Source organism: Pleurodeles waltl, chromosome 3_1 (genome assembly GCF_031143425.1).
Source record: "Pleurodeles waltl isolate 20211129_DDA chromosome 3_1, aPleWal1.hap1.20221129, whole genome shotgun sequence".
Classification (NCBI taxonomy): Eukaryota; Metazoa; Chordata; class Amphibia; order Caudata; family Salamandridae; genus Pleurodeles; species Pleurodeles waltl.
Window position 1 is genome coordinate 712,121,730 of NC_090440.1, and position 26,228 is coordinate 712,147,957.

General features: G+C 43.4%; 1 protein-coding gene across 1 annotated transcript in view; it reads left to right on the plus strand.

Moving 5' to 3' along the window:
* Positions 1 to 21,089, plus strand: part of ELOA (elongin A) — a 121,970-nt gene extending 100,881 nt beyond the window's left edge. The window contains exons 9-11 of the mRNA XM_069223451.1: positions 4,221 to 4,332; positions 4,513 to 4,685; positions 17,326 to 21,089. Coding sequence (XP_069079552.1) covers positions 4,221 to 4,332; positions 4,513 to 4,685; positions 17,326 to 17,387 — 347 coding nt within the window. The 3' untranslated portion in view covers positions 17,388 to 21,089. The remainder of the gene's footprint in view (positions 1 to 4,220; positions 4,333 to 4,512; positions 4,686 to 17,325) is intronic.
* The last annotated feature ends 5,139 nt before the right edge of the window (positions 21,090 to 26,228 follow it).

Genomic DNA, 26,228 nt, shown 5'->3' on the forward strand with positions numbered 1-26,228 from the left:
GGCACTGCTATGCAAGTAAATGGAAGAGGTTTGTTTGCTACTGCCATCATAATCAGATCCAACCTTTACACGCAACTCCAAAGGATGTAGTGGGTTACTTGCTTCACTTACAAAAATCTAACCTAGCCTTCTCTTCCATTAAAATACACCTTGCAGCAATATCTGCATACCTGCAGACTACCTATTCAACTTCCCTATATAGGATACCAGTCATTAAAGCATTCATGGAAGGCCTTAAAAGAATTATACCACCAAGAACACCACCTGTTCCTTCATGGAACTTAAATGTTGTCTTAACAAGACTCATGGGTCCACCTTTTGAACCCATGCACTCTTGCGAAATACAGTTCCTAACCTGGAAGGTTGCATTTCTCATCGCCATTACATCTCTAAGAAGAGTAAGCGAAATTCAGGCGTTTACAATACAAGAACCTTTTATACAACTACACAAAAATAGTCGTCCTAAGGACTAATCCTAAATTTTTACCAAAGGTTATTTCACCGTTCCACCTAAATCAAACAGTGGAACTACCAGTGTTCTTCCCACAGCCAGATTCCGTAGCTGAGAGGGCACTACATACATTAGATGTCAAAAGAGCATTAATGTACTACATTGACAGAACGAAAAACATCAGAAAGACTAAACAACTATTTATTGCATTCCAAAAACCTCATGCAGGAAACCCAATATCAAAACAAGGTATAGCCAGATGGATAGTTAAATGCATCCAAATCTGCTACCTTAAAGCAAAACGACAACTGCCCATTACACCAAGGGCACACTCAACCAGAAAAAAAGGTGCTACCATGGCCTTTCTAGGAAACATCCCAATGCAAGAAATATGTAAGGCAGCCACATGGTCTACGCCACACACGTTCACCAAGCACTACTGTGTAGACGTGCTATCCGCACAGCAAGCCACAGTAGGTCAAGCCGTGTTAAGAACATTATTTCAAACCACTTCCAGTCCTACAGGCTGAGCCACCGCTTTTGGGGAGATAACTGCTTACTAGTCTATGCAGAACATGTGTATCTACAGCGACAGATGCCATCGAACTGAAAATGTCACTTACCCAGTGTACATCTGTTCGTGGCATCAGTCGCTGGAGATTCACATGTGCCCACGCACCTCCCCGGGAGCCTGTAGCAGTTCGGAAGTTAGCTTCAACTTTGTACATTTGTATATATATTATTTTAACCTTAAATAGGTACATACTTAGTCACTCCATTGCATGGGCACTATTACTACAACACAACTCCTACCTCACCCTCTGCGGGGAAAACAATCGAAGATGGAGTCGACGCCCATGCGCAATGGAGACAGAAGGAGGAGTCACTCGGTCCCGTGACTCGAAAGACTTCTTCGAAGAAAAACAACTTGTAACACTCCGACCCAACACCAGATGGCGAGCTATGCAGAACATGTGAATCTCCAGCGACTGATGCCACGAACAGATGTACACTGGGTAAGTGACATTTTCATTATAATTTGCACATCACCAAGTAAAGTGTTCCTATTTGTTTTCATCCTATTAAAATATTTTTTTCCATCACATAGAAGTACGAAAAATGAGCTTTCACAACTACTGGCATGTATTTTGACATTTTTGTACAGTTGACTTAGTTATTTTAATGTTGTGTGTTATGAAAAACCTGAAACCCACAGCCTTCCATTTCACACTTTTTACAGCAGGTCAGACCGTTCAGAATCCAAAATCCTGGAACTCTGCAGTCAGATGGTAAAAAGACAAACTGACTTTTGACCTCTGTTTCTGAACACAGATCAAAAGAACAAGATTAAAGGTATTTGTATTGCTCATTTGCTTTCTGACTGAACAGAAGACCTGTTCTTTGTCGATTCACCAGACGGAGCGAGTAGGTCCTAAAAATAGCTTGCCCTGATAAAATATGACTCGCTATAGCGAGTGGGTGAGTAAGGCCTGACCTCTCTCCCTTTCATTCCATTCTGGTTCAGAAGCCCAGGCAAACATCTCTCACCATGATCCTTGTGGCTCCCACATGGGCACGCCAGTCCTGGTTCACCACACTTCTTTCTGTAGTCCCACACGAGAAGATCCCCCAACAGGGCTGACCTTCTCACCCATAATCAAGAACAACTCAGACATCCGGACCCCAGATCACTCAACCTTGCAATGTAACTCCTGAAGTCACAGTTTGACCACCTTGAATTACCACAAGAGTGTATGGACATTCTCAAGGAAGCCTCTAAACCTACCATTAGAGCATGTTACTCCGCAAAATGGGAAATATTTTGTTTCCTATTGTCAAACAAAACAAATCGGCCCTGTCAAAGCCATGGTGCAGGGCATCATCTGTTACCTGCTTCATTTTCTAAAAGCAAATTTGACATAAATTGCTGCAATAGCTGTTTACCTCCCAAAACAGACAGCACCTGTTACTGTTCAAAATACCAGTAATCAAAGCTTTAATGGAAGGACTCAGTCATTCCCCGTAGGTTCCCCACGCACTCTCCTGGGACCTTAACATTATTCTGATTAGACATATGGCCTCCCCCATTTGAGCCTCTACACTAATACCTGCTTCAATTTCTAACATGGAAGGTAGCATTCTTAGTCACCATTACCTTACTCAGGCGTTTGTGAGCTCCAAGCTTTAACCTTAAAAGAGCTTTTCTTCCAAATACATAGAGACAAAGTGGTTCTTCTTACCAGTCCTAAATTCCTACTCCAAAGTAATTTCACATTTTCACCTCACTCATTCTGTTGCTCTCCCAGTTGTTTTTTTTTTTTTCCCCGCAACCAGACCATGTTGCGGAAAGAGCTCTTCATATTTTAGATGTCGAGTGCTCATGTTCTACATAATTGGAACAAAGATTTTCAGAAAAACTAAGCAACTCTATACCCTTTTCTCCACCTCAAAAAGTCAACCCAATATCCAAAGTAGGCATAGCCAGATAGATAGTTAAATGTATTCATACTTGTTACAGTTAAGGCCAAAAGACCTTTACCTGTTTCTCTAGAGCACACTCCACTCGTAAAAAGAGAGCTATTATGACCTTTCTTGGAAACATTGCCATAGCTGACATTTGTAAGGCAGCTACATGGTCAACTCCCACACACTTACACCAACACTACTGTGTGGATGTTTTAGCACGCCAGCAAGCCTTTGCAGGTCAGGCAGTGTTACATACTCTTTTCCAGTCTACTGCAACTCCCACAGGATAGCCACTGCTTCTTAGAGGGAACTGCTTTACAGTCTTTACAGAGCATGTGTATCTACTGCCACACATACCATTGAACGGATGATGTTACTTACCCTGTAAGCATCTGTTCGTAGCATGTAGTGGTGAAGATTCACATGTGCCCTCCCGCCTCACCGAATAGCTGTGGCAGGTGCAGTTACACTATATATTCACATTTAGCATGGACATCTTTTTTCTTACACACACCTCTCACTCCTTCCTCAGCTGCCTGCTGGAAAACAATCTAACAATGGAGTCAATGCCCATGCGCAATATTACTGAGAGGAGTCACGCAATCTCATGACTTGAAAAACAACTTGCACAACTCTGGACCCAACACTAGACGGCAGGGGTTTGCAGAGCATGTGTATCTACAGCACTATATGCCACAAAAATATGCTTAAAGGGTAAGTAACATAATCCTTCAGAGGCAGTTTCTTTTTCCACCACCAGTTACAAGAAGCGTGCCTTGTATGGTGTGATTACATTTCTCTTTTGAGTCTATGGCCCTGCTTCAGCTTTAGGCCGTTGTCCCCTCTCCCACTTTGGAAAGCATGGACAGGTCTGTCTTTGGGGGTGGTGAGGATAACACAGCTCTCTTGTGGTGAAGAGTCTGGCACAATGTCTTCTCAGAGAGACTGTGGCATGACTTCCTCTTTGGGACCTTGCTACATACCTTCTCTTTTGGTAGGTCCCTTGCGAAACTCCTTCTTTGGGAAGCCTGGCATGATTCCAACAGTAAGTTGACAGTGAGATCGGATGGCATGGCGCCTTGCATAGGGATGACCGTCCCAGCCCCCACGTCCTTTCCCCCTCCATATTCACTTCACTTGAGCTTGATAAGCAATCAAGACAATATGCAGCTCCAAAGATGTTGCCATTGTATTAAGGTGACATTGCACCTCATGTTTTGGCAGAGTTGTGGAGTGTAATCAGCCATATGTAGAATGTTAGGAGATGTCACAGGTTCATAAATGTTATTATTTGTTCGCACAGGACGCCAGGCCAAAATGGCATTTGTCAATGTGGAAGCAAAGCCCCCGCGCGATGTGCGGAGAAGACAAGAAAAGTTTGGAACAGGCGGGGCTGTTGTCAAGGATAAGATCAGGTGAGATGCTGCATTCTTTCGCAATCCTTTCCTTTTGTATCTGGAACCTTGGGTTATGGTGCATGACTTGGGCCCCCTTCTTGTCCGCCTCGAACACGCCCTGCCCTCTTTCTGAAGCACCTCATATATTTAACGCCTGCAATGTATAGTCTATTTTTAACCATACTTTCTCCATCATAGGATAAAACCAGCACCATTCTCCCCCGTGCGTAGCACCATTGCTGCCCCTGAAGAAAGCTATACAGAAGAGCCAAGGTCTTATGATGGTCCCAGCACCAGTAGTGCCTACTCCAGCACCGCAGTGAGCTCTGTATCTCCTCCAATGAGTGACCCCCGAAGGCCAATTGTAAAAAGTAAGCCATTATAAACCACATGTCCAGTGGTTATTTTATGTCTGACACTTAATCGATTAGGGTTTTGTTGTGCAGGCCCATTACAAATTAATGTTTTTTTTCTCAACTTAAGGTGCTCCTTATGTTGTCATTTTAAAGTCTACCATACCTCCTATTTTAGATGCCAAACTGCAATGTTTTTTCCTTCAGTTAAAACTGGCATTTTGTTGAGCACTGTCAGCACATTAGAAAACATCAAAATCACAAAAGAACAGCCATGTCCATGCAGGCAGAAGACCTAGTATTCAGTCGTTCTACCCCAGCAGGCAGGATACTAACCTGTCTACTATTCATCAACCGTGCCAGCTTCTGGGGGAGCAGGGTTCATTTACTTCTGAGCTTCAGGAAGCAAATTCCTATACATGCCACTCCAGTTGGAAAGGAGGGTAGGAGTGAATATAAGTTACTCCATTGTCAGCAGGTATATGTATGTATATGATATTTCCATAGCACAACATGGCCAAAACGAGCATAAAGTAAATGAGTAATAGGAGAGGAAACTGGGTTGTGGTCATTTAGTTCCGTGTGATGAAGTGTTCTTTAGGGAGTTGAGTCTTCCAATCTTTACTAAATTGCAGCAGTGGGGAGGGGGTGGATCCTGATTGATACGGGGATGGATGTTGATCCATGTCGGGGATAGAAAAGACGTGTAGTCTCCCCCCCCCCCTCCCCCCCCCCCCCCTTCCTAAATCCTCCTTAATCTACAGAAGTACCAAGAATCACCAGCAAGGGAGAGCTTGTCTGCATGATAAATGGGGGGTGCTGGTTATGATGGCATGCCTTCAGACAAGTGGGTTCTGCAGGCCGTCAGATAGTCGGAGCTTGCAAGAAAACTGTCCAGTTATAAAAACAAACATTTACATGTCAAACAAAACTTTTGCCTCTTGTTTTTGAAGAGTTTACGGAAAGGAGGGAGCAAGAGTTTGTCTCTTAATGACTTCCCTCGCATAACAAACAATGGGGTATTAAGGTCAATACTAGACTTTCACCCTTTCCACCATTATATCACAACTGATAACATTGCAAGATGCCCTTCTTCTGTAGAAAGCAGTGGAATTCCCTAAAGCCATCATTTTATTACTTTGATTGGATTTCATTGCTACTAAGGTTAAATGGGTGCTTTTACGTAAAAGAGAAAGTACAGGTTGCTAACGCAATAGTCTGCCAGACACAAAACCGCATTTAAGGATTACAGTAGTGAAGTTAACCTAGAATTGAGCAATGGTTTGTGGGGAGGCGCAGTTATAGAGACCTAGAGATTTTATATTCTTTACTGAATGTCATAAGTGAGCCGGGGGAGTCGGTCCCTGAGGAAAGGGATGTTACTTTCAAAGATTTAGTTGTAGAAGTTCTGTCTTCAGTTTCCTTTCCAAGTGGATCCTAAATCTCTGTTGGTGCTCTGTTTGACATGGGTGTCAGGAGAGGTAGAGGTTTTCAGCAAGGAAGTCTAGTTTATTTGTGTGGATAGTTTCGATCCAGATTGACTTTAACATGATGCTTGTTGGAAGTCGTTACCTATGAATTATAGGAGGTCATGTTGTTTTATTTGCATTGTCTAGTAATTGGGAGGCTGAACTAGTCGGATGAGGGTAGATTTCAGGAGTCTTGTGAGCAGGCAGTAGTGCCTTTCAGTGTAAAAAGATGAGTGTTTGCGACGTGAACCTGAATTTGTGGGTAAAGTAAGGTTCAACTGACACCAGGCTCTTATTGGCTTATTCTTGACATTCTATTTAAAAAGTGATCAATGTAGTAACCTGGAATCCAATGTAATAAGAATCAGCAAAAGGCATTCTCGAATATGGAATTTTAGTCGTAGAACATCCTCCCTAATGAATATTCAATAGGTAGGTTGCAATTTGTAACTCACTATGATTGTTCCCAATCACAAGGGGAAATGGCCTGCAAGGTTCAGGAGACCACCAAGTCTATGATTGTTTTTAAGTGTAAAATATATATAGAGATCTATTTACAGCAGCCCAATTTTCTTTTAAGAAAATGGGGCTGCATTTTAAAATAAATACGTCCTATTTTTTTTTTTTATTTTTTTTTATTCTGTGAGAGTTGGCGGTTGTTCCCAGCCCTGGAAACTTTTTAAATTTCACAAAGGATTAGGAGGCCAAAGGGGGGTCGGAGGGGACTAATTCCCTTTTGCAAAGTAGTTAACGCTTCAAGTTTGGAATCTAACTTTTGAATGGTTTGCAGCCTGGATGCCATTTGCATGGTCTTCCGATACATATATTAACAAATCTTGACTTGGAATGGATACCCCCATCATGCCCCTTTAAAGTTTGAATTCTGCAGCCCATTTTAATTTACTGGCTGAAAAATGTAGCAGTCACAAACACTCCGATTTTGTGAAGTAGCTTTTTTATGAACCCACAGCCCCTAGAGACTTAATGATGATGGAGACGTTTTGGGAGAATCCTTTATGATGCACATTAATGAACCAGTCTTTGATCTTGGACTGGAGCATGTAGGCACAGATTCGAATTTGGTAGGTTTAAGCTTAAGATATATTGCACATTCACAATTGAATTATGTCCAAACAATATTGCAGATGGCTTTTATTAGCTGCTCACAATCCCTTGTACTACAAGTATCTTTGGGCTGCATGCTGCTGCTAGGTCATGTCTTGCTTGGCTAGTTTGTTGTAGGTTGAAGACCGTTGGTATAAGACTGGGGTGGGAATTCAACAGATTGAGGAAGCAGTTTGGAGACGTCAGGCTGGATGTACTCTTGCATTTTGGTAAGAAAGAAGAAAGGGGGAGGGGGGCAGTTGAGGACTTAGTGCTGGCCAGAAGGCTGTTGAAAAGGATGGGATGATCAATGCTTTTTAAGGCAGCTCAGATCAAGAGGGACCAGGCAACTGATGCTCTTATCATTGAGCCTCCAGATCACTGACATTTTCATATTTAGAGTTCCCTTGTTACCCTGCTTTAACAGACGTTGGCAACTGCAGCACAATGGGAGGTTCGGAATATTGGCTTAAATCACTTCTTAAATGACTTCTTTTGATAGCCTCAGAGGACCCCCCCCCCCCCCCCCCCCAGGTCCTCAGTTACCCATATGGTATCCCAAGGGCTACTTTAAAGATGTATGTACTGACGAAGCTCTAGGTCTAATAATTTTCACTAGGAGGGCCACACTTACCTCCTTCCAAACTGATGTTCACACTCACCCATTTGTGTCCAGTGTCCCATAAAGCTGATCTGCATATACAGCCCAGCAATTCAATTGCTCAGAAGCAGTCAATAAGCAAGTCAAAAGTAGAAATGTTTGTCAAGTTCTTAAGGTTTTTGACATCTTATTACACAGTCAAGGCTTTGGAATCTTGCTTATTGGAATCTAGGCCCTGAAATTTTGAAGCTTTGGTAAAGTTCCCTTCCGTTAAGATTTACAATAGCCATAGGACAAAAGGTCATCTCCTAAGGTAAAAAATGATACTCAGTAGGGAGGGCTGAGTGGTAATCTTCAGGATCACATTCCAAGTACTCTGGTAAACTGCAGACAAAACACAGCTTGGACAGTCATTATTCCTGGTTAGTACCTTGTTCTCTTCAGTGGATACTGTTGGCTAGTCTCTACTCTTCTTCCGTGGGAGATCAATATTCATAGATGGGTTAATTGTGTAGAGCCTTCACAAAATACCTTTTATGGCACAACCTGCCAGCATGTATTCACAAAACAAGTTTGAATCTCCTGATCAAGCTTTACATGTCCCACAAGCAATGAACTACAAAGACCAGTAGTACATCTCTCACAACTAGTTAGTAAATGTATGTCTGTTCCGTAGACTTTTTGAGGAGGTCCCGAGACCCCAAGCAAACTCTCGAGAAATTGGTTCTGTGGTGACTAGTCTCAAAATCAGAGGTGCTGACGTGGTAAACTAATTACCCCAACTGGAATTTTAAAAGACCAATGTACAGGCAATTACAGCAGTCTTAACTGAGAGAAAATGTTATTGGGACAAGGGCTTAACCATATTCCATGTACACTCTTACTAGACTCTTGCTACTTCTGGTATCTGCACCAGTAGTGACCTGATTTTATTACCATGTGATTAGATTTCATCATTTACTACCGCAGATTACCTACTACTAGCAGTGTTTAGGGAGTTTTCCAGTTAATCACACCAGTCCTTGCAACATGAAGTCTTTTTTTTTTTTTTTCCTACGTGATAACCTCCTTTTTCTTTACATTCAGTTTTTATAAATTGCTGTTTTTTTTTTTTTTTTTTTTTTTTAAATTAAAATGCATCCATAACCAAACCACTAGGAGACGTGAGTGAAGATGAGATCTCTCAGAGCATGTACATAGTTATTAAACAGAAGTGGACTGTGGAAGACACCCAGTAAAACTCCTCCGTAGTTGACTGATTTTCCTATAGGAAATTGGACGGATTGAGTTACTTGCCTGATTCTAGTACTCTTCAATGTGGCACACAATCCATTTGTATAGGCATTCTTTCATAATTGCATAGCCAAAAGGATGTGTTTTATTTCAATGCATGTAGCTCTGCAGAGCTCTCGGGTAGTCCTACTTTTATTCTATGAAATGAATAAGAGCTAGGAAAGCATATATGTCTATTTCTCAGTACAGTTTCTGTGAACAGCTACAACCATGGGTATTAGTTTGACATAAAGGAAGGTAGTACAAGGAAGGTATAAAAATGGGATTTAGTATCCTTAGACCCAAACCCAAGTTTCAAGTAAGAGGAGAGTTGGATGCTTATGGACACAAGGGTTTCAAACCTTACAGTAAAGTGGATTTAGTTAGTACCATGTAGTCGACACCATTGTTGGTGTGGCTAAGGTGGCATGTATGTCGTGTGTAGTATTAGCAGTGTAAAAGGCTAGACCTCGCCCGCAACGGGCAGTATTTAAGGTTGAAGTTGGCATTGCAAGACTATCAGATGTTGGCACTGGATGGGAAATCATTTCCTTCCATAGGAGTCCCTTCTGGAAGACATCATTGTATTGTCAACTAAGAAATACAGGTGGTCTTACTTGAATATCATAGTAAGAGTATTTATGGCTGATACATTTTCGTAGGAGTCTCATTCTTGGATATGGATTAAGATAACTTGCTATCTTGAGTGAATAGATGGCAGGGTGCATTGTATGAGACTTTGTGAAGCTAATCTGCTAGGACATGTGCCATAGTTGGTATTTCTTTTTTGGTGCGTTCTGTTAATGAGACAAAAGGGGGCTGTCACCTTTTTTTTAGAACCAGCTCCTACTCAGGATCCAGACCTGTTTTAACCCCTTGGCTGCCTGGCTTTCCCTCCAGGCACATCCTCCCCTCTCTCCCCTCCCCCTTCCCCCAAAGGGAAAACTTTTTGTTGGCTGTTGGGAGTAGTTTGCACTTAGGCCAACCTTTTCCACATAACGTTTTAATGCCAAATTTGTATCCTTTTCCTCCAACATCCTAGGAATTCAAAGGTACCCAGTGTTTGTGGATTCCCCTGGAGTGGGCCGCAAAAATAGGCAAAATGTAGCAATATTTTGAGTTTTTTGAGTGTACTAGGTGAACAGTGCTCCAGATAGGTGTCTGGTTTTTCCCCTAAAAATGACATCAATGAACGGTTTTCTACACTAAAGTCATCATCAACCCAGCTTTACGGAACAAGCAGAGGTGAATAAATAAAACCTAATTTTGGACCACTGCTTTGGCATTTTTCCAAGAAGTAGCCAATTCCTATTTTGTGTGCTCTCAGCCTACTTGCTGTTTGTGGGGGAAACCAGTGTGAAACCCATGGGTGATCCAGGAAAACTATAGATTTCTGAAAACTGGACAACATTTCAAATTCAGCAACTGGTGATATATTTTCCTAAGGACGCTAGCTGTTGCAATAAAGAAATATTGAAAATGAGAAGGGGAAAAAAACAAGCATTTCTGACATTTTCATGTGTACAATTTTGTCACAATGGCCAATTTACAAAAGCAATACCATTACCTCTGTAAGACCCTCCTGGTTGCGGGGAATAAATAGGGCTTGTAAGTTCTCCAAGAACCCAAGGTACTCAGTCAACAACTGAGGTACACCGTACAATGGTTTTTCATTGGGCATCAACTCATAGTGAAAAAGGTAGAGTGAAAAATGGATATGACGGAAACCTATGTATTTCTGAAATGGCTGTAAGATACGGAGTTTAGGAGCCGTGGCTATTTGTACATCTCTGAATTTGTATAAGCATACGATTTAGAGGGTATTTTTCAAAATGTCTTCTTTATTATACACTGGCTTACACATGACGGGCACAAATACAAAGAAGTACGATTGGTAATAACTGACAGGCTAATTACGATGTCGGATGCAAACAGGTCTACAAAGTATCCCTAAAAAAATATAAACATGCTATCCTCAGACTCCGGTTAAATGGTTTCTCAGAAAAGATCAAGCATTCCTCAAACTCTTCAAAGGAAATTTATGATATTGTAAATTCCTTTATAAAACACATGGCACTAGATGCCGGACCTGTCGTTGCACTTAGTGGGGACCACAGCTCTGGTGCAGGCAGTGACACGGAGTCAGACAGCTGTACCGATTCTGGAGTGGCTCTGGAGTCAATGTGCTTGTTTCTTCTTGATTACACCAGCACTCCCAATCGCCCAGGAACTGGGTTTGGCACCACTTGGCGAGTCAAGACTCTCAGCAAGAGGGCCCAGGTGCTGGCAGATGAAGTCTTTGATATCCCTGAGACTTCTTAACAGGAGACAAGCTCAGTCCAAGCTCTTGGAGAACCTTTTGGAAGTAGGGTGCAGAAAGCATAGTCAAGTATTTTCTCTCCCAGGACACAAGGAGCAAGCCAGCATAGCAAAGCAAAAGGCAGAGTGGCAGTCCCTCCTACAGCATCCAGCTCTTCTTCCCGGCACAATGTCCTCAGTCCAGAAGGATTCTAACTATGTGTTGTCAGAGGTCTTAGGCAAACGTCAGAGAGAAGTGTTTGTAGTGCTCAAGACCTGCTCTGACTCCAACAACACTCCATGGGGTTGGAGACTACTTTGTGTGAGGACAGGGACAGACCTATTCAGGTGTGTCAGCTCCTCCCACCATTCTAGCTCAGGACGACCCATTAGGAAATGCTGGGCACACCTCAGCTCTCTTTGTGTAACTGTCTAGAGAGAATTCACAAACGCCCCAACTTCCATCCTGACCAAGGAGTGTTTTGCACAGACAGGCAGAGGCACGGAATGGCTAAGCAAGAAAATGCCCACTGTAAGGAAATGCCTCCTTGGCATGGTTACCCCCCTGACTTTTTGCCTTTGCTGATGCTAAGTTTTGATTTGAAAGTGTGCTGAGGCCTGCTAACCAGGCCCCAGCACCAGTGTTCTTTCCCTAACCTGTACTTTTGTTTACACAATTGGCACACCCTGGCATCCAGGTAAGTCCCTTGTAACTGGTACCCCTGGTACCAAGGGCCCTGATGCCAGGAAAGGTCTCTAAGGGCTGCAGCATATCTTATGCCACCCTGGGGACCCCTCACTCAGCACAGACACACTGCTTGCCAGCTTGTGTGTGCTGGTGAGGACAAAACAAGTAAGTCGACATGGCACTCCCCTCAGGGTGCCATGCCAACCTCACACTGCCTATGCAGTATAGATAAGTCACCCCTCTAGCAGGCCTTACAGCCCGAAGGCAGGGTGCACTATACCATAGGTGAGGGCACCAGTGCATGAGCACTGTGCCCCTACAGTGTCTAAACAAAACCTTAGACATTGTAAGTGCAGGGTAGCCATAAGAGTATATGGTCTGGGAGTCTGTCAAACACCAACTCCACAGCACCATAATGGCTACACTGAAAACTGGAAAGTTTGGTATCAAACTTCTCAGGACAATAAATGCACACTGATGCCAGTGTACATTTTATTGTAACATACACCCCAGAGGACACCTTAGAGGTGCCCCCTGAAACCTTAACCAACTACCCGTATAGGCTGACTGGTTTTAGCAGCCTGCCACACTCTAGACATGTTGCTGGCCACATGGGGAGAGTGCCTTTGTCACTCTGTGGCTAGTAACAAAGCCTGTACTGGGTAGAGATGCTTATCAACTCCCCCTTGCAGGAACTGTAACACCTGGCGGTGAGCCTCAAAGGCTCACCCCCTTTGTTACAGCACCACAGGGCACTCCAGCTAGTGGAGTTGCCCGCCCCCTCCGGCCACGGCCCCACTTTTGGCGGCAAGGCCGGAGGAGATAATGAGAAAAACAAGGAGGAGTCACTGGCCAGTCAGGACAGCCCCTAAGGCAACCTGAGCTGAGGTGACTCTGACTTTTAGAAATCCACCATCTTGCAGATGGAGGATTCCCCCAATAGGGATAGGATTGTGACACCCTCCCCTTGGGAGGAGGCACAAAGAGGGTGTAGCCACCCTCAGGGCTAGTAGCCATTGGCTACTGCCCTCCCAGACCTAAACACACCCCTAAATCCTGTATTTAGGGGCTCCCCTGAACCTAGGAACTCAGATTCCTGCAACCTTAGAAGAAGAGGACTGCTAAGCTGAAAAACCCTGCATAGAAGACTGAGACACCAACTGCTTTGGCCCCAGCTCTACCGGCCTGTCTCCCCACTTCTAAAGACACTGCTCCAGCGACGCTTTGCCCAGGGACCAGCGACTTCTGAATCCTCAGAGGACTGCCCTGCTCTAGAAGGACCAAGAAACTCCTGAGGACAGCGGCTCTGTTCATCCAAGACTGCAACTTTGTTTCAAAGGAACAACTTTAAAACAACTGCGTTTCGCGCCGGAAGCTTGAGACTTGCTACTCTGCACCCGACGCCCCCGGCTCGACTTGTGGAGAAACAACACTTCAGGGAGGACTCCCCGGCGACTGCGAGACCGTGAGTAGCCAGAGTTGCCCCCCCCCGTAGCCCCCACAGCGACGCCTGCATAGGGAATCCCGAGGCTCCCCCTGACCGCGACTGCCTGACTCCCAGATCCCGACGCCTGGTAAAGAGACTGCACCCGCAGCCCCCAGGACCTGAAAGATCGGAACTCCAATGCAGGAGTGACCCCCAGGAGGCCCTCTCCCTTTCCCAGGTGGTGGCTACCCCGAGGAGCCCCCCCCCCTTGCCTGCCTGCATCGCTGAAGAGACCCCTTGGTCTCCCATTGATTTCCATTGGAAACCCGACGTGTGTTTGTACACTGCACCCGGCCGCCCCCGTGCTGCTGAGGGTGTACTTTCTGTGCTAACTTGTGTCTCCCCCCCCCCCCTCCCCCCCCCCCCCCCCCAGTGCCCTACAAAACCCCCCTGGTCTGCCCTCCGAAGACGCGGGTACCTACCTGCTGGCAGTCTGGAACCAGGGCACCCCCTTCTCCATTGAAGCCTGTGCGTTTTGGGCACCACTTTGACCTCTGCACCTGACCTGTGGTTCTTAAAATAAACTAAGAAAAGATATTTTTCTATACAAAAACCTATTGGCCTGGAATTGTCTTTGCGTGTGTTCCTCATTTATTGCTTGTGTATGTACAACAAATGCTTAACACTACTCCTTTGATAAGCCTACTGCTCGACCACACTACCACAAAATAGAGCATTAGAATTATCTCTTTTTGCCACTGTCTTACCTCTAAGGGGAACCCTTGGACTCTGTGCATACTATTCCTTACTTTGAAATAGTGCATACAGAGCCAACTTCCTACACCCACTTTCTAAAAGTGGCACTTTCAAACCTAGAATTCAAAAACCAACTTCACCAAAAGATGTATTTTGTGAGTTCCGAGATCCAAAACTCCATATCTTAAGCTGCTCCGAGTGGGAAATTACACTTAAGATATTTCAAGGCAATCCCCATGTTACCCTATGGGAGAGACAGGTCTTGCAATTGTGAAAACCGAAGTTAGCAGTATTTCACTATCAGGACATGTAAAACACACCATTGTCCCACCTTTTAAGTACACTGCACCCTGCCCATGCGGCTGCCTTGGGCCTAACTTAAGAGTTACTTACATGTAGTAAAATTGAAGGTTTGGGCCTGGCAAGTGGGTGCACTTGCAGGGTCAAAATGGCAGTTTACAACTGCCCACACTGACACTGCAGTGGCAGATCTGAGACATGTTTACAGGGCTACTCATGTAGGTGGCACAATCGGTGCTGCAGGCCCACTAATTGCGTTTGATTCACAGACCCGGGGCATACATAGTACACTTTACTAGGTACGTACTAGTAAATTAAATATGCCAATCGTAGATAAACCAAACCCCAATACATTTTAGACAGAGTATATGCACTTAAGCACTAGTTAGCAGTGGTAAAGTGCATAGAGTCCTAAAGCTAACAAAAACAGGTGCGAAAAAATAGGAGGAGGACGGCAAAAGGTCTGGGGATAAAAAGTGCCAGGTCCAACAATGATCACAAGTAATAGTACCAAAGTTGAACTTTCCATGTTCCCTAGAGTTGATCAAAGAGGAAGTTGCTGCCGTGGCAGGCTTAGTCAAATCATGCTCACCTCCTAACCCTGCCCCAATAGACATTCTATCAGGGGTGTGGATTTTAATAAAAAAATCTACTTGTTCGTGGGACAGGTTGCTTTATAAATCACTTGCCCTGTAAAAAATAAATCCACTTGTCCCTTTGGTGTCACGTAGTGTGGCGACAAATTATGACAGCAATTTCATTATATAAAAGGAATCGAAACACACCATATTTCATTTGCTATATCTCCACTCACTGGACTTAGTAAAATCTTGGAGAAGTTTATAAACCGGCATCTTGCAGAATACCTGGAAGCCAGCTGCATCCTTTATCCTACTCAAACAGGTTTCCGTTCCGGATATGGTACAGCAACTCTTAAGGGCCGTGGAAGACCTTAAAATGATCCTGGGTCAGGGCGGCTCAGCAGCTCCGATTCTTCTTCAACTAAGTGCTGCTTCCAATGCGGTCTTGTATCCTACTGCATCGATTAGAAGACATAGGCATGATGGGGAATGCCTTGAAATGGTTTGCCTCTTATTTTAGATAAGCAGAACTTTCAATTCAGCGTGGGGCCTTTTTACTCAACTAGTCATCAGTTGAAATGCGGGGCTCCACAGGGCTCATCGTTGAGCCCCACACTTTTCAGCATCCGTCTGTTAGATATTACATGGGCTCCACCTTTATGAAACTTTAATAGCTGCTTAAAGGTGTCTAAATGGATGGCAGCCAGCTGCCTAAGGTGAAATGGAGAGATAACGGAGGTTATGATAGTGGGCAGTAACCAAACTTTCTGGCCGCCCTCCCTTGGAAAACGCTCAATTTCCAAGCTGGAAGTTAAGAGCCTAGGGATTACTTTAGACCATCATCTCACTGGACTCTCTAGCAAAGAAGGTGGCTGCTTCGGCCTCAATAGAGCATTAAAGAAAATTCTGAATTGGCTCCTGGTGGAGTCATGAAGAATAGTGATTCAGGGACTTATTCTCTCACGTCTTGATTATTGCAAGTCACTTTTTTGGTTAGCCCAATGACGGTCATCAAAGCCCTTCAAATTATTCAGAATGCTGCTGCTCGAATAATGTTGGGTATTCCTAAAACACGGACAGCACTGAAAACCCTTCATTGGCTGCTTGTAAGTCCCAAAGTATGATTCAAGGTACTATGTCTTATACATCAGGCAAAATATAAAGTGGGCCTTTAACGTGCTCTAGCATCTGATCACACCGTAAGACCATCATCCTTGTTCTTCCCAGAGTTGGGAGAGCCAGAAGTGGAGGTCGGTCCTTCACATATCTTGCACCCAAACTCTGGAGCTCCTTGCCCATCAGCCTGATGTCTGGCAGCCATGCGCTTTACAAAACTGATGAATAGAAAAAAACGAAATCTGTGTATGGTTTCAAATTATCCAAAGGGATTAGATACATCTCGCTCTAAAGTTGAAAACTCATTATGAAAGTAGTAGCAGTAGTTTCATCTTCGTTGTCTGATCCTACATTTCATCTTAACCTTGAAAAGATCTGCAGCACTGTCCTTCTGACATAACATCCTTCTCATTTACTGCTACAGAGGATTCTTGTGAAGTCCAAATGAGTACGCAGTACTCTTGCCAGAGACCCAGTACTTTAGGGGTAGTGGTCCGGGACCAGTTAGGTGTCACGGTTTTCAAAATTCAACTCCCTACCAAAGCCGAGCAAGAAGCCTCTTTGGAGTTTTTTTTCTTTTTTTCCCCCAAGCTATCTGCACTAAAGGATGAGGGAGCCACAAATGGTCTGTGTGGCCTCGGTGTAGAGGTAAGCTGTTGTATGGCAGAATGAAGCTTCCTCTGCATTGAGGGACATATATTATAGACTGTAGGGCCAATGCTGCTGTTGCTAGTCAGATTTCTGGTTTTTGGGCTGTAATTGAAACAGATTTTCAGGACTGTGGAAGTAGAACAAGGGTGAGTGACTATATGATTGTTTATTTCTTGTGGATGGTTAAGAAGGAGTAGATGTAATCTAGTTAATGGGGTTCTGGATTTGTGCAGAAGGTTGTGAATGCTCCCACTTGCATCTCAGAAATGTTGGTGGGTGGGATTTTTCAGATGTGTCAGAGGGGTTGTAACTGCAGTCCTGTTTTTAGAGGTCAAGCACCTAAGGGGTTCTTTGCTGCCACAGTGTTTGTAACTTCCTCTTTTTTCTTTCTGGCAGAGATTGCTCCGATGATGGCAAAAACTATCAAAGCTTTTAAGAATCGCTTCTCACGCCGGTAGTTGCTGTGGAACCAAACTGTGAATGTATCTGTTGAAGCGGAGTGGACGCCCGCCTGGATGGTCCGAGCTGTAAGCATGGTGGGCTGCTGGGTCGATGTTTCTCCCTGTCCTGTAGCAGCTCTCCATGCTCCTCGCCCCTAATTTAAACATTTTATGCATTTCAGATTATTTTAATTGACCATCTTTCTTTTCTAGTTTTAACAGGGGTATTTCTTCAGTGTCTTGACAAAGCAGGTACTGGGTTTTGAGATGGACTGAAGTGTATCTAACCCTGATCTCTGACTGGCCTCCACACTGGACAATGTCTGCTCTTATGCTGTGTACCACATGCTGTACCTGAACTTACACTGTCCCTTTATGACTTGCACCTTCGTCACACAAAGTTGCTTATCTGCTCTGTCCCTTCTCTCAACCACGCTCATTCAGTGTACCTCACAATAAATGCATATCTTCTCTTGTTTAGCACCTACTCATACCACATGCCCTTTCTGCAGTCTGTTTTCACACCTCTTTCACTCACAGTTTGCCACTACACCACAGTAGATAAAGCCCTCTGCTCCACCTACCTGCCCTCCACGTCTTTCTGTATTGTAGCGCCTCTTATACTTTTGTAGCGGCTTTTGTAAATTTTTGCTTTGACCTGCTCACACCCATGCTTTCTCCTTCACTGTCCGTGCTGTAAAACCAGGCTGGCCCCGCACTGTACTGGCTCTCAAACACTGTCTTCGTTGTGTCTTACCCACTTTATGCCCACTCATGTACTTTCTCTGTTTTCTCATGATGTATTATGTTTTAGTGCATCTTCAGTTGTCCGTGCTTCTTTCAGTGCTCCACCTGCTATCGCACACATTATCCCCTAGTTGAATCTGGTGTGTTTGCGGTGTGGTTGTATCAGAACAGGGGCTGGTGCAAGAGCAGGCAATCTTGTGTGTCATTTGCAAAGCATCTGATGGAGGGTTCATGAAGGTTGTGTAGCTCTTCACTGGTGTGAAGACATTGAGGAAACATCTGTTTTAAGTTTGTTTTAAGCCACTTGGAATATTTTCAATTCTTAATTTCTTTTAAAATAAGATTATATTTTAAATCCTAGAGTCTTCATAGATCCAGGGAAATGAAGTGAGTATCTTGGTAATGTTATCTGGCACTCACGAATGAAGGTTGCTGCTGAGACACTTACACTAAATGGTTCTTAACAAAGGGGAGGGTGTATGGGCACACAGTGTGCTGGTGGCTTTGAGTCCACCCTCTGTGGTGAGGTTCTTTGTGCCTTTAGGGAGTTCTTTTATCCCCTCTTAGTGAGGTTCAGAATCATGGATATTTATCATCAGGGTAGTCTGTATCTGCAGAGCTCTGTGGGAAGGAGACCAACCTGGCTGACTTGAGTTTTGTATGTGAGGTAAATCGGATTGCATCTGTCTTTCGAATCCTGATATCTTTACATGTGCATATGCCAACAAGTAGCTATGCTGTAAACTGACATCTCTTCTATCTTGCTTGGCATTACCTTGAATCTTGTGATGCTCGGTCTTAGAACTTAGTGCAATAACTAAATTCTTGTTATTTGTGTGACAAAGTGAAATCCTACTCTCCAGCCCCATCTTAAACTGCTTTCTGTGCTTTATGGCCAGTATGCTTTAGGATGAAGAGGTGTCTGAACGGGGTATGTCACTTGGCATTTTAAACAAGAGACTGACGGGGCGTCCAAGAACATATGTTTGTGTCGACACTTGAGGAGGATTAACTGTTGTCTTTCATTTGCCCATGAAAGTGTTTCTTGTAAGAAAGTCTGTTATTTGTCATGCACGCCACAGTTCACATAATCAAATGGTCTCTAGCCTTGTAGGAGGTGAAATCTGCAAACTGTATTCCTCTTCTGTCGATTATCAGGCCTAATGTTTGGCTGAATGGTCAGCATTGATGTATATGGCAGCCTCCTTCTGCCTTAGACTATGTAAGCTATGCATATTTCAACCTCATCTACTGCTGGAACACTAGACGAATACAAGAATTGAAAGGGGCAATTGGTAGTCAAACATTTACGAAGCACGGATTGACAGTGTTTTTCACATATAGTAGCCACTCCTGGGACAACTCTGTGTTGTTGATGACAATTATTAGAAAAAAGTGATAGAACCTGTAGTGAAAATCTTGTGTTGTGCTTCCACTAAGGGATGTTTGAAGATTTAACCTAGATTAAGACTTCGAATGTTTACATCAAGAGTGTTACTTTGCCTCCTCAGCTACTTCCTATTTGACAGCTCCCAGTTGTACATCTCAAGATTTGCTTCATACCATAGACTATAGTCAAATGATTTACAGTGCTTAAAAAGTATATATTATAAATGTATTTATTATATGTTTACATTTTGCAACTGTTCTCTGTAGCTTGGTTACAGTGGTGTCCCCTCTGTTAATTATCTGTTGATCAAATCTGGAACAGGGTGTTCAGCCTGCTCTCCATGAAGGAGCATGCATTTGCAATTTACAGGCGTGGTGGGGTGCCCTCTGGCTTGCCAGGGGGTTTTGATGGATTTCCCTGAGTGACAACGTCTTTTGGAGCCCATATTTCATGATGATAACCAATCAAGAGAAAGTCACCTGGCTTATCAATGACTTACCCAGATTAGGGTTAGAAAGGGATGTGGTGTTTTAGACCCTCTGTCTTGTTGGAGAGACAGTGGTAACCTTAAAAGAAAACTGAACTTTGCTGACCTGACTGAACAGGAGAATTGGCATCCAGGTGTTCCAAATGCTATGGGCCCTGAAAGATATCAAGCTGTGATGCCATAGAACATGTATTAGCCAAGAAACGTTGTTTCATGTTCCTGCTTGTTAGAATGAACTAATACTGTTGACAAGCATAAAGTAACATCAGATGTGCCCAGCCAGGTAAATTGCTAAATGAAATCATGTTCACAATTCATCAGCAACTAGTAAAATTAGGTAGTTGGTTCAAGGGATCCAGTTTGGGCAAAACGCCAGTAGTCGTTGGGATTTTTGCAAGGCCCTGCCTCTAGATTGTGTTTGAACTTGTAATGAGGAAACTGCCACAAAGGTTATAGCTGCCAAAGCTGCACATGTGCATCTCCAAGCAACACGTCAGTGGACAGCTTATAGTGGCCATAAAGAATATACTCCCTCTTTCAGTGTGAGTGGTTCCAAGGATTGCAAGGGGTGTGAATGCAAGGAAGGTAGTGCAGAGTGCAGTTGCTGTCAACTGTAGTACCGGCATGACTGTAGTGGGGTTGTGAGCATCCCATGAGCCCTTAGTTCAATACAGCCCGCATCACTGCAGCAAGTACAAACGTGTCCAACATAGAAATTATGGATCCAGTCTGATAACCGAAATAGTCGGATGTTCCCCTCTCTGTGCTGATCCAGAGTGAGTGAACCTGTTCAAGGAATGTACTCTTTGCAGCTCAAAACATGTCCTTATCTCATTGCTTTCTGCATGTCATCACAGCCAGCCCACGTACTCGGAAACAGTCCCCCCAAAGACCCAGTGAAAATGGTTTCTGCATAATCTACCTGGGAAGGAGGAGCAAGGATGGTACTGGGTTACATTTGTCGTTTGGGGTCTCTGCCTATGTAAATACATTTTCCTTTAAAACTTTGTGGTAACTTCTTAAAAGAATATTTTAATTAGATAAGTTATATGAAAAGGAAGACATCCTTCCATATCTTAATAAAAATCCGACTCTGTTACTGTGTCAGTATTTCCTTTTTGCCTGATTTAATGAATGTCTTTTTGCACCTCGAAGATGCTTCATAGTGCTGGTAAATGGATGTCTGAATGGGTTAACTGTTAGGTCCTCGGAGTGAGCTCTGCACGTTGATGTGATTTATGCTCCTTTTAAGTCTGTTTTCAGTGTTGTTGTAGCTATTTTACTCTGCCTTCTACAAACGAAGAAGGCATGTTTTTGGAGGATTTCATTTTTTCGGTGAGCCTCTTACTTCCGGTTGCAGCCCTTTTGGCGTTCCTCTTTTATCATCTGTATCCGAGTTGATGGTCCAGGGAAATTATTACCAACCCCTGATAGTTTGTCCTCATTCAGTTTTATTACATCTTTAAAAGTTGACCCTTCTATTTAGGACTTCCAAATGACAGTGGCCAAAGTTGATTTATTTTTTGCTTCTGATTCACACACCAAAAAACAGCATCTCCTATCTCCACTTCATTCTGAAGACTTTAAAATGTACAAGCCATATCTAATGAAGAGACAAATGGAGAAGGCTGTTGATTTATTTGCATGAATGTACCAGGCTTTCCTCTAGGGAGAAATCTGAGGGTGCCACTCCATTACATAGGACGAAGTAATCGCAAACTAGCATGTTGAACCTCTGGCTTGAAGTTTTGAAATGTGCTGACCTTATGTGGTCTTCCTCCTTAAAAATAATGCTGTTCTTGGTCACAGCCTCCATTCTGTCATTCAACTACCCTGCAGGTGTGTAATAAAGCAGCAAATAAGCTTTCTTGAGGTTTATTGTGCCATCACCGGATTACCACCTCATCCTAGACCAATGCCACCCTAAACTGAGTTATGTTATGTTAGGATTTATAGAGCGCATGGCTACCCAAAGTCCTAGCGCTGTACGGAAATCTTCTGAACACACAGTGGGGGCACAGATCAAAATAACCAAGTTTTAAGCAGACAACGGAAGGACAATTTGTGGCTGTTTAGTCATAAGCCTATGGGCAGAGAGTTCCACAATTTAGCACCAAGATAGGCCATGGAGCTTCTGCCCCATTTAGATGTTTTTTTTTTTTTAAGGGATAACGGCCAGAGCCGCCAAAGACGATCTAAGATGTCTAGCAGGATTGTGGCAGGAGGCAAGAGTTTGCAAAAGCATGGGACCTTTGTTATGGAGGGCTCTGTGTATGCACCACAGCGTTTAAACATTTTATCTGTTGCTCAGCTGTGCAGATTATACCTGCCTCCTTAAGAGTATGGGAACTGTGAGTACCACTCGTGAAGGCCAAATAAATGTATAAGATGTTTTGCTGAAAAAATTATCCCAAATTGTTGCTGTGTTTGAGATGCTTCCACTAAATCTATATAGGAGTGCAAGTGAGCAATTTCTCTTAATAGCTGAAAAATATCTTTAGGAGAATTAGAGCTCTGTTCTATTTTAGTAGCATAATAAATGCTTTGTGCTGATTTTAATTTCCGCATGAAACAATCTAATGGCCTTCCTATATTCAGTTTTCAGCAAGGTCTCATAAGTTTTTCTCCATCTTCTTTCCAAACGTCTACAGCCCCACTTTAAGAGATGTAGGTGGCGGGGGGTGGGGACCAAGGAGCCCCTTTTTTCAGATGTCCTCTTAACCTTAATGTATAGGGGAGGGCAATATCTATACTTTTGGTAATCCAGTTGTTAAATAGGTCTAGGGTCTAGTCATATTCCCCCTTAAGGCAGGTTTAAAGCTCTCTAAAGTGCTTACCCATTCTTTAGCGTTGAGCGTATGCCAGCGCCTATAGGGCTGAGTTACAATTTAGGAGGTTTTGCTTGCTACTGAAGTAGGCAGGTTAAGAGAAATTATGAAATTGTCCGACCAGGCCAAAGGAGTAGTGGGCAAGGCGGTTAGACCAGTGGCATTACTAAAAACTAGGTTGATAGTGTGAACTTTATTATGTGTTGGGGCACTGACCAATTATATTAGATCCAGGGTGGCCATACCAGACAAAAATCTTTTGGCCACAGCATTGTCGTGATTTTTGCGTGAATATTAAAATCACCAAGAATATTGGAATTTGGCTTTTGCAGGTAAGTTCAGCAACCTGTTCCAGAAATAATTGTAAAAACTGTTGTGCTGGGCCAGGAGGACAATATACTAAAGCCTCTGAAAAACTACACTCTGGATTTAATAAAATAGAAAAATCCATACTCTCAGTCGGACAGCTGAAGGGGACGAGAAGTGACCTTAATTGAGTCCCTGAAAATAATAGCCTGTTCGGGCCAGAAATGCTGGCCTTTTTCCAAGTTACCAGCCACCACCATAACCCATCCACATCATTAAACATCCAACCACATTTTCAGCAAATGCACACTACTCATTCACAACAAGCATGCTCCGTACACAATTCAATCCCTCAACAAAACTACAAAACACATCTGTATACCTTTCCACACCCACTGCCACACAGTGGCACCTTTACTGTCACACAAACCACTGTTCTGCCCTACACCACTATCAAACACACATCACCAACACAACACAAAACCACATTACACATAACATTGATGCTCTCAAACAAACCCTCACTTTTCATACAAAAAACAGCTTTACCCTCTACACACTCTCAAGACCCCATCCCATCAACCCTTTACTCAGCCCTCTCATCATCCTTCGACAACACCCCTCCTCTTTTTACATACTCCTTACACTCCACCCCAAATCTTACCTTTTCATGCTACCAAAACAATTACATTCATAACACCACCACTAACACACCACTTAAGCTACTCAATCACCACTCCCTTTTCCCTTTAACATACACTCCCCACCACTACAAATACTACACAAATTCAGTATACACATATCAGATAACTAGTCCACAAAAACCAAACCTAACACACACAGTTTCTTACTGCATTGCGTCATATAATACAAACACTCCCTCCCTCATGCCTACACAAATAACATACATCCTAAACCAACTGTGCACATACATTTACAATACTGATCACAAACCTCCTCCAATACACAATATTCATCGACTCTCTCTTCATCCATTGCAAAATTTAGAGCCTTTAAGCATGACCCATGTGCTCCACCACTACCCCTCTCACATACATCTTCCATCCCTAACATACGCAAAAATAAAAAACACACACACAGACATAGTACATAGCTTTCCATCTCCTGGTCTATTGCGTAACCATGACTATACACCAAAACACCTACTCAGTCCACCATCTCTCTTAACCACTGTCCCCACTACACGCAGACCCCCAAAAATGCCTTTATTGTCCGTTGGATGAGGATAGAGATATAGACAAACACTATTGCTATTCCAATACAGTTAACAACATCCCCAATAGTCCATTTACTACAAGCCAAAAACATTCTTCTCTCTCTTCCAGAAAACAATTTCACCCAACCACCAAACACAATCTCTAAATTGCCTATTAATAAATACAAAAGCAAATCCATAATAATCCATCAAGCTTTCATACTTTAAAATTTGTTTATTGTTTGTGTAATGGTTTTAGTTAACCGAACACTATTAAATAAACTGAAACTACTAATAAATACAAAATTCCTTTCTAAAAACAAGTGCCACATCTGCGATCTACTCCTAGACACACAACCTGAATTGCTCATCATAATTTATTAATTGGTTGGAAGATGACATGGCTCTTGCACTGCACAAAGCTGTTCCTCCAGGCTCGCACATAATCGCATAGGCAAAAGAGGAGGCAGACTAGCTGTTTTATTCAAAGAAACAATAAATCTCACCAAAGGACGTTTCCATACAAGGTTGTGAGGCCCTCCTCACCAGATGCAACCCTATACCAACTAGCTCTTGTAACTTCCTCCTTTTTTACAGACCACCAGTTAGCAATGGAACATTCCCAGACACATTTATTAATTATTTTTTTCTATTTATTAAAAACTTTTTATTCAAACTCGTAGTCTTCTTACAACACGTATCAGAGAATCATACAATTAGTATGCATCACTTAAGTAGCAGCCCCAAGCCTGACAGAGCAAGTAAACATCTTTACAATCATGATGCTGCTTTCATGGCCAAACAGTTTACCTTAATCCAGCCAATACCTCTCTGCCCACCCCTGTATTTCTGTGAGCCTGTTTGTAAATTGTCCCCTTGGTACTTCCTCCAGTTTTCCCAGACCTTTCCCATTTTCTGGGGCACCCCCTACTTTTATAAATTACCTGTTCCGCCCTGAAATGGTGTGTTTTGCCAAATGTATAAGAATCTGGGTAAACTCATTATCTTGAAGAGTGCCGCTCTTCCCATTAGAGTCAACAGCAGATTGCTCCAGTGTGCCACGTTTTTCCTCAGGTGGTCCACCTGGGGGAACAAATACCTCTGTTAACTCTTGTGGATCTTGAGTATTGTAGAGCCCCCCAGGACCACTGGCCCTTCACAATCTCCGGGGCAGTCCAGGGCCGTACCGACTGACTTGGTCCAACTGATCGTGTATCTGGAATATTCTCGAAATATTCTGAACACCTGAATGATTCTGTTAAGAGATTGGGTGGGTTGAGTCATGTACAAGAGTACATTGTCAGCTTATAGAGAGTTTCTTTCTTCCCAGCCTTCCGGCATCCGGATCCCTTGAATTAACGGATCCGGGCTGCCAAAGTTTTGAGTGCTAGCGGAAAGATCATGAGATAGAGCGGACAACCCTGACGGGTGCCTCTCTGCAAAGCAAAGCTACGGGACACTCTTCCATTCACCCTAACACGTACCCTGGGGGTTTGGTATAATAGATGCATCCATGCACAAAACCGTGGTCTGATGCCCAGCTGCTTCAGCACTTCAAACAAATATGGCCATTCCATAGACTCGAAAGCCATCCTGACATCCAGAGACGTGAGGACCGCTGGCTCCATTGTTTGTGCTTCCGTTACATGGGAGGACCCCATATAAACATCTTAGATTTAACTGCGTGCTGCAGTTGGGCATAAAGCTGGTCTGATCAAGATGTATTACTTTGGAGATGACTCCTCTCAACCCAACTGTTTGGGATTTCACCAGCACCTTTGCCTCCACATTCAACAGGGAGATAGGCCTGTATGAGCCACATGCTGTCTGTGGATTGCCTTCTTTAAGGAGTACTACAATAGTGGCCGTTGTTTGATCCTCAGGC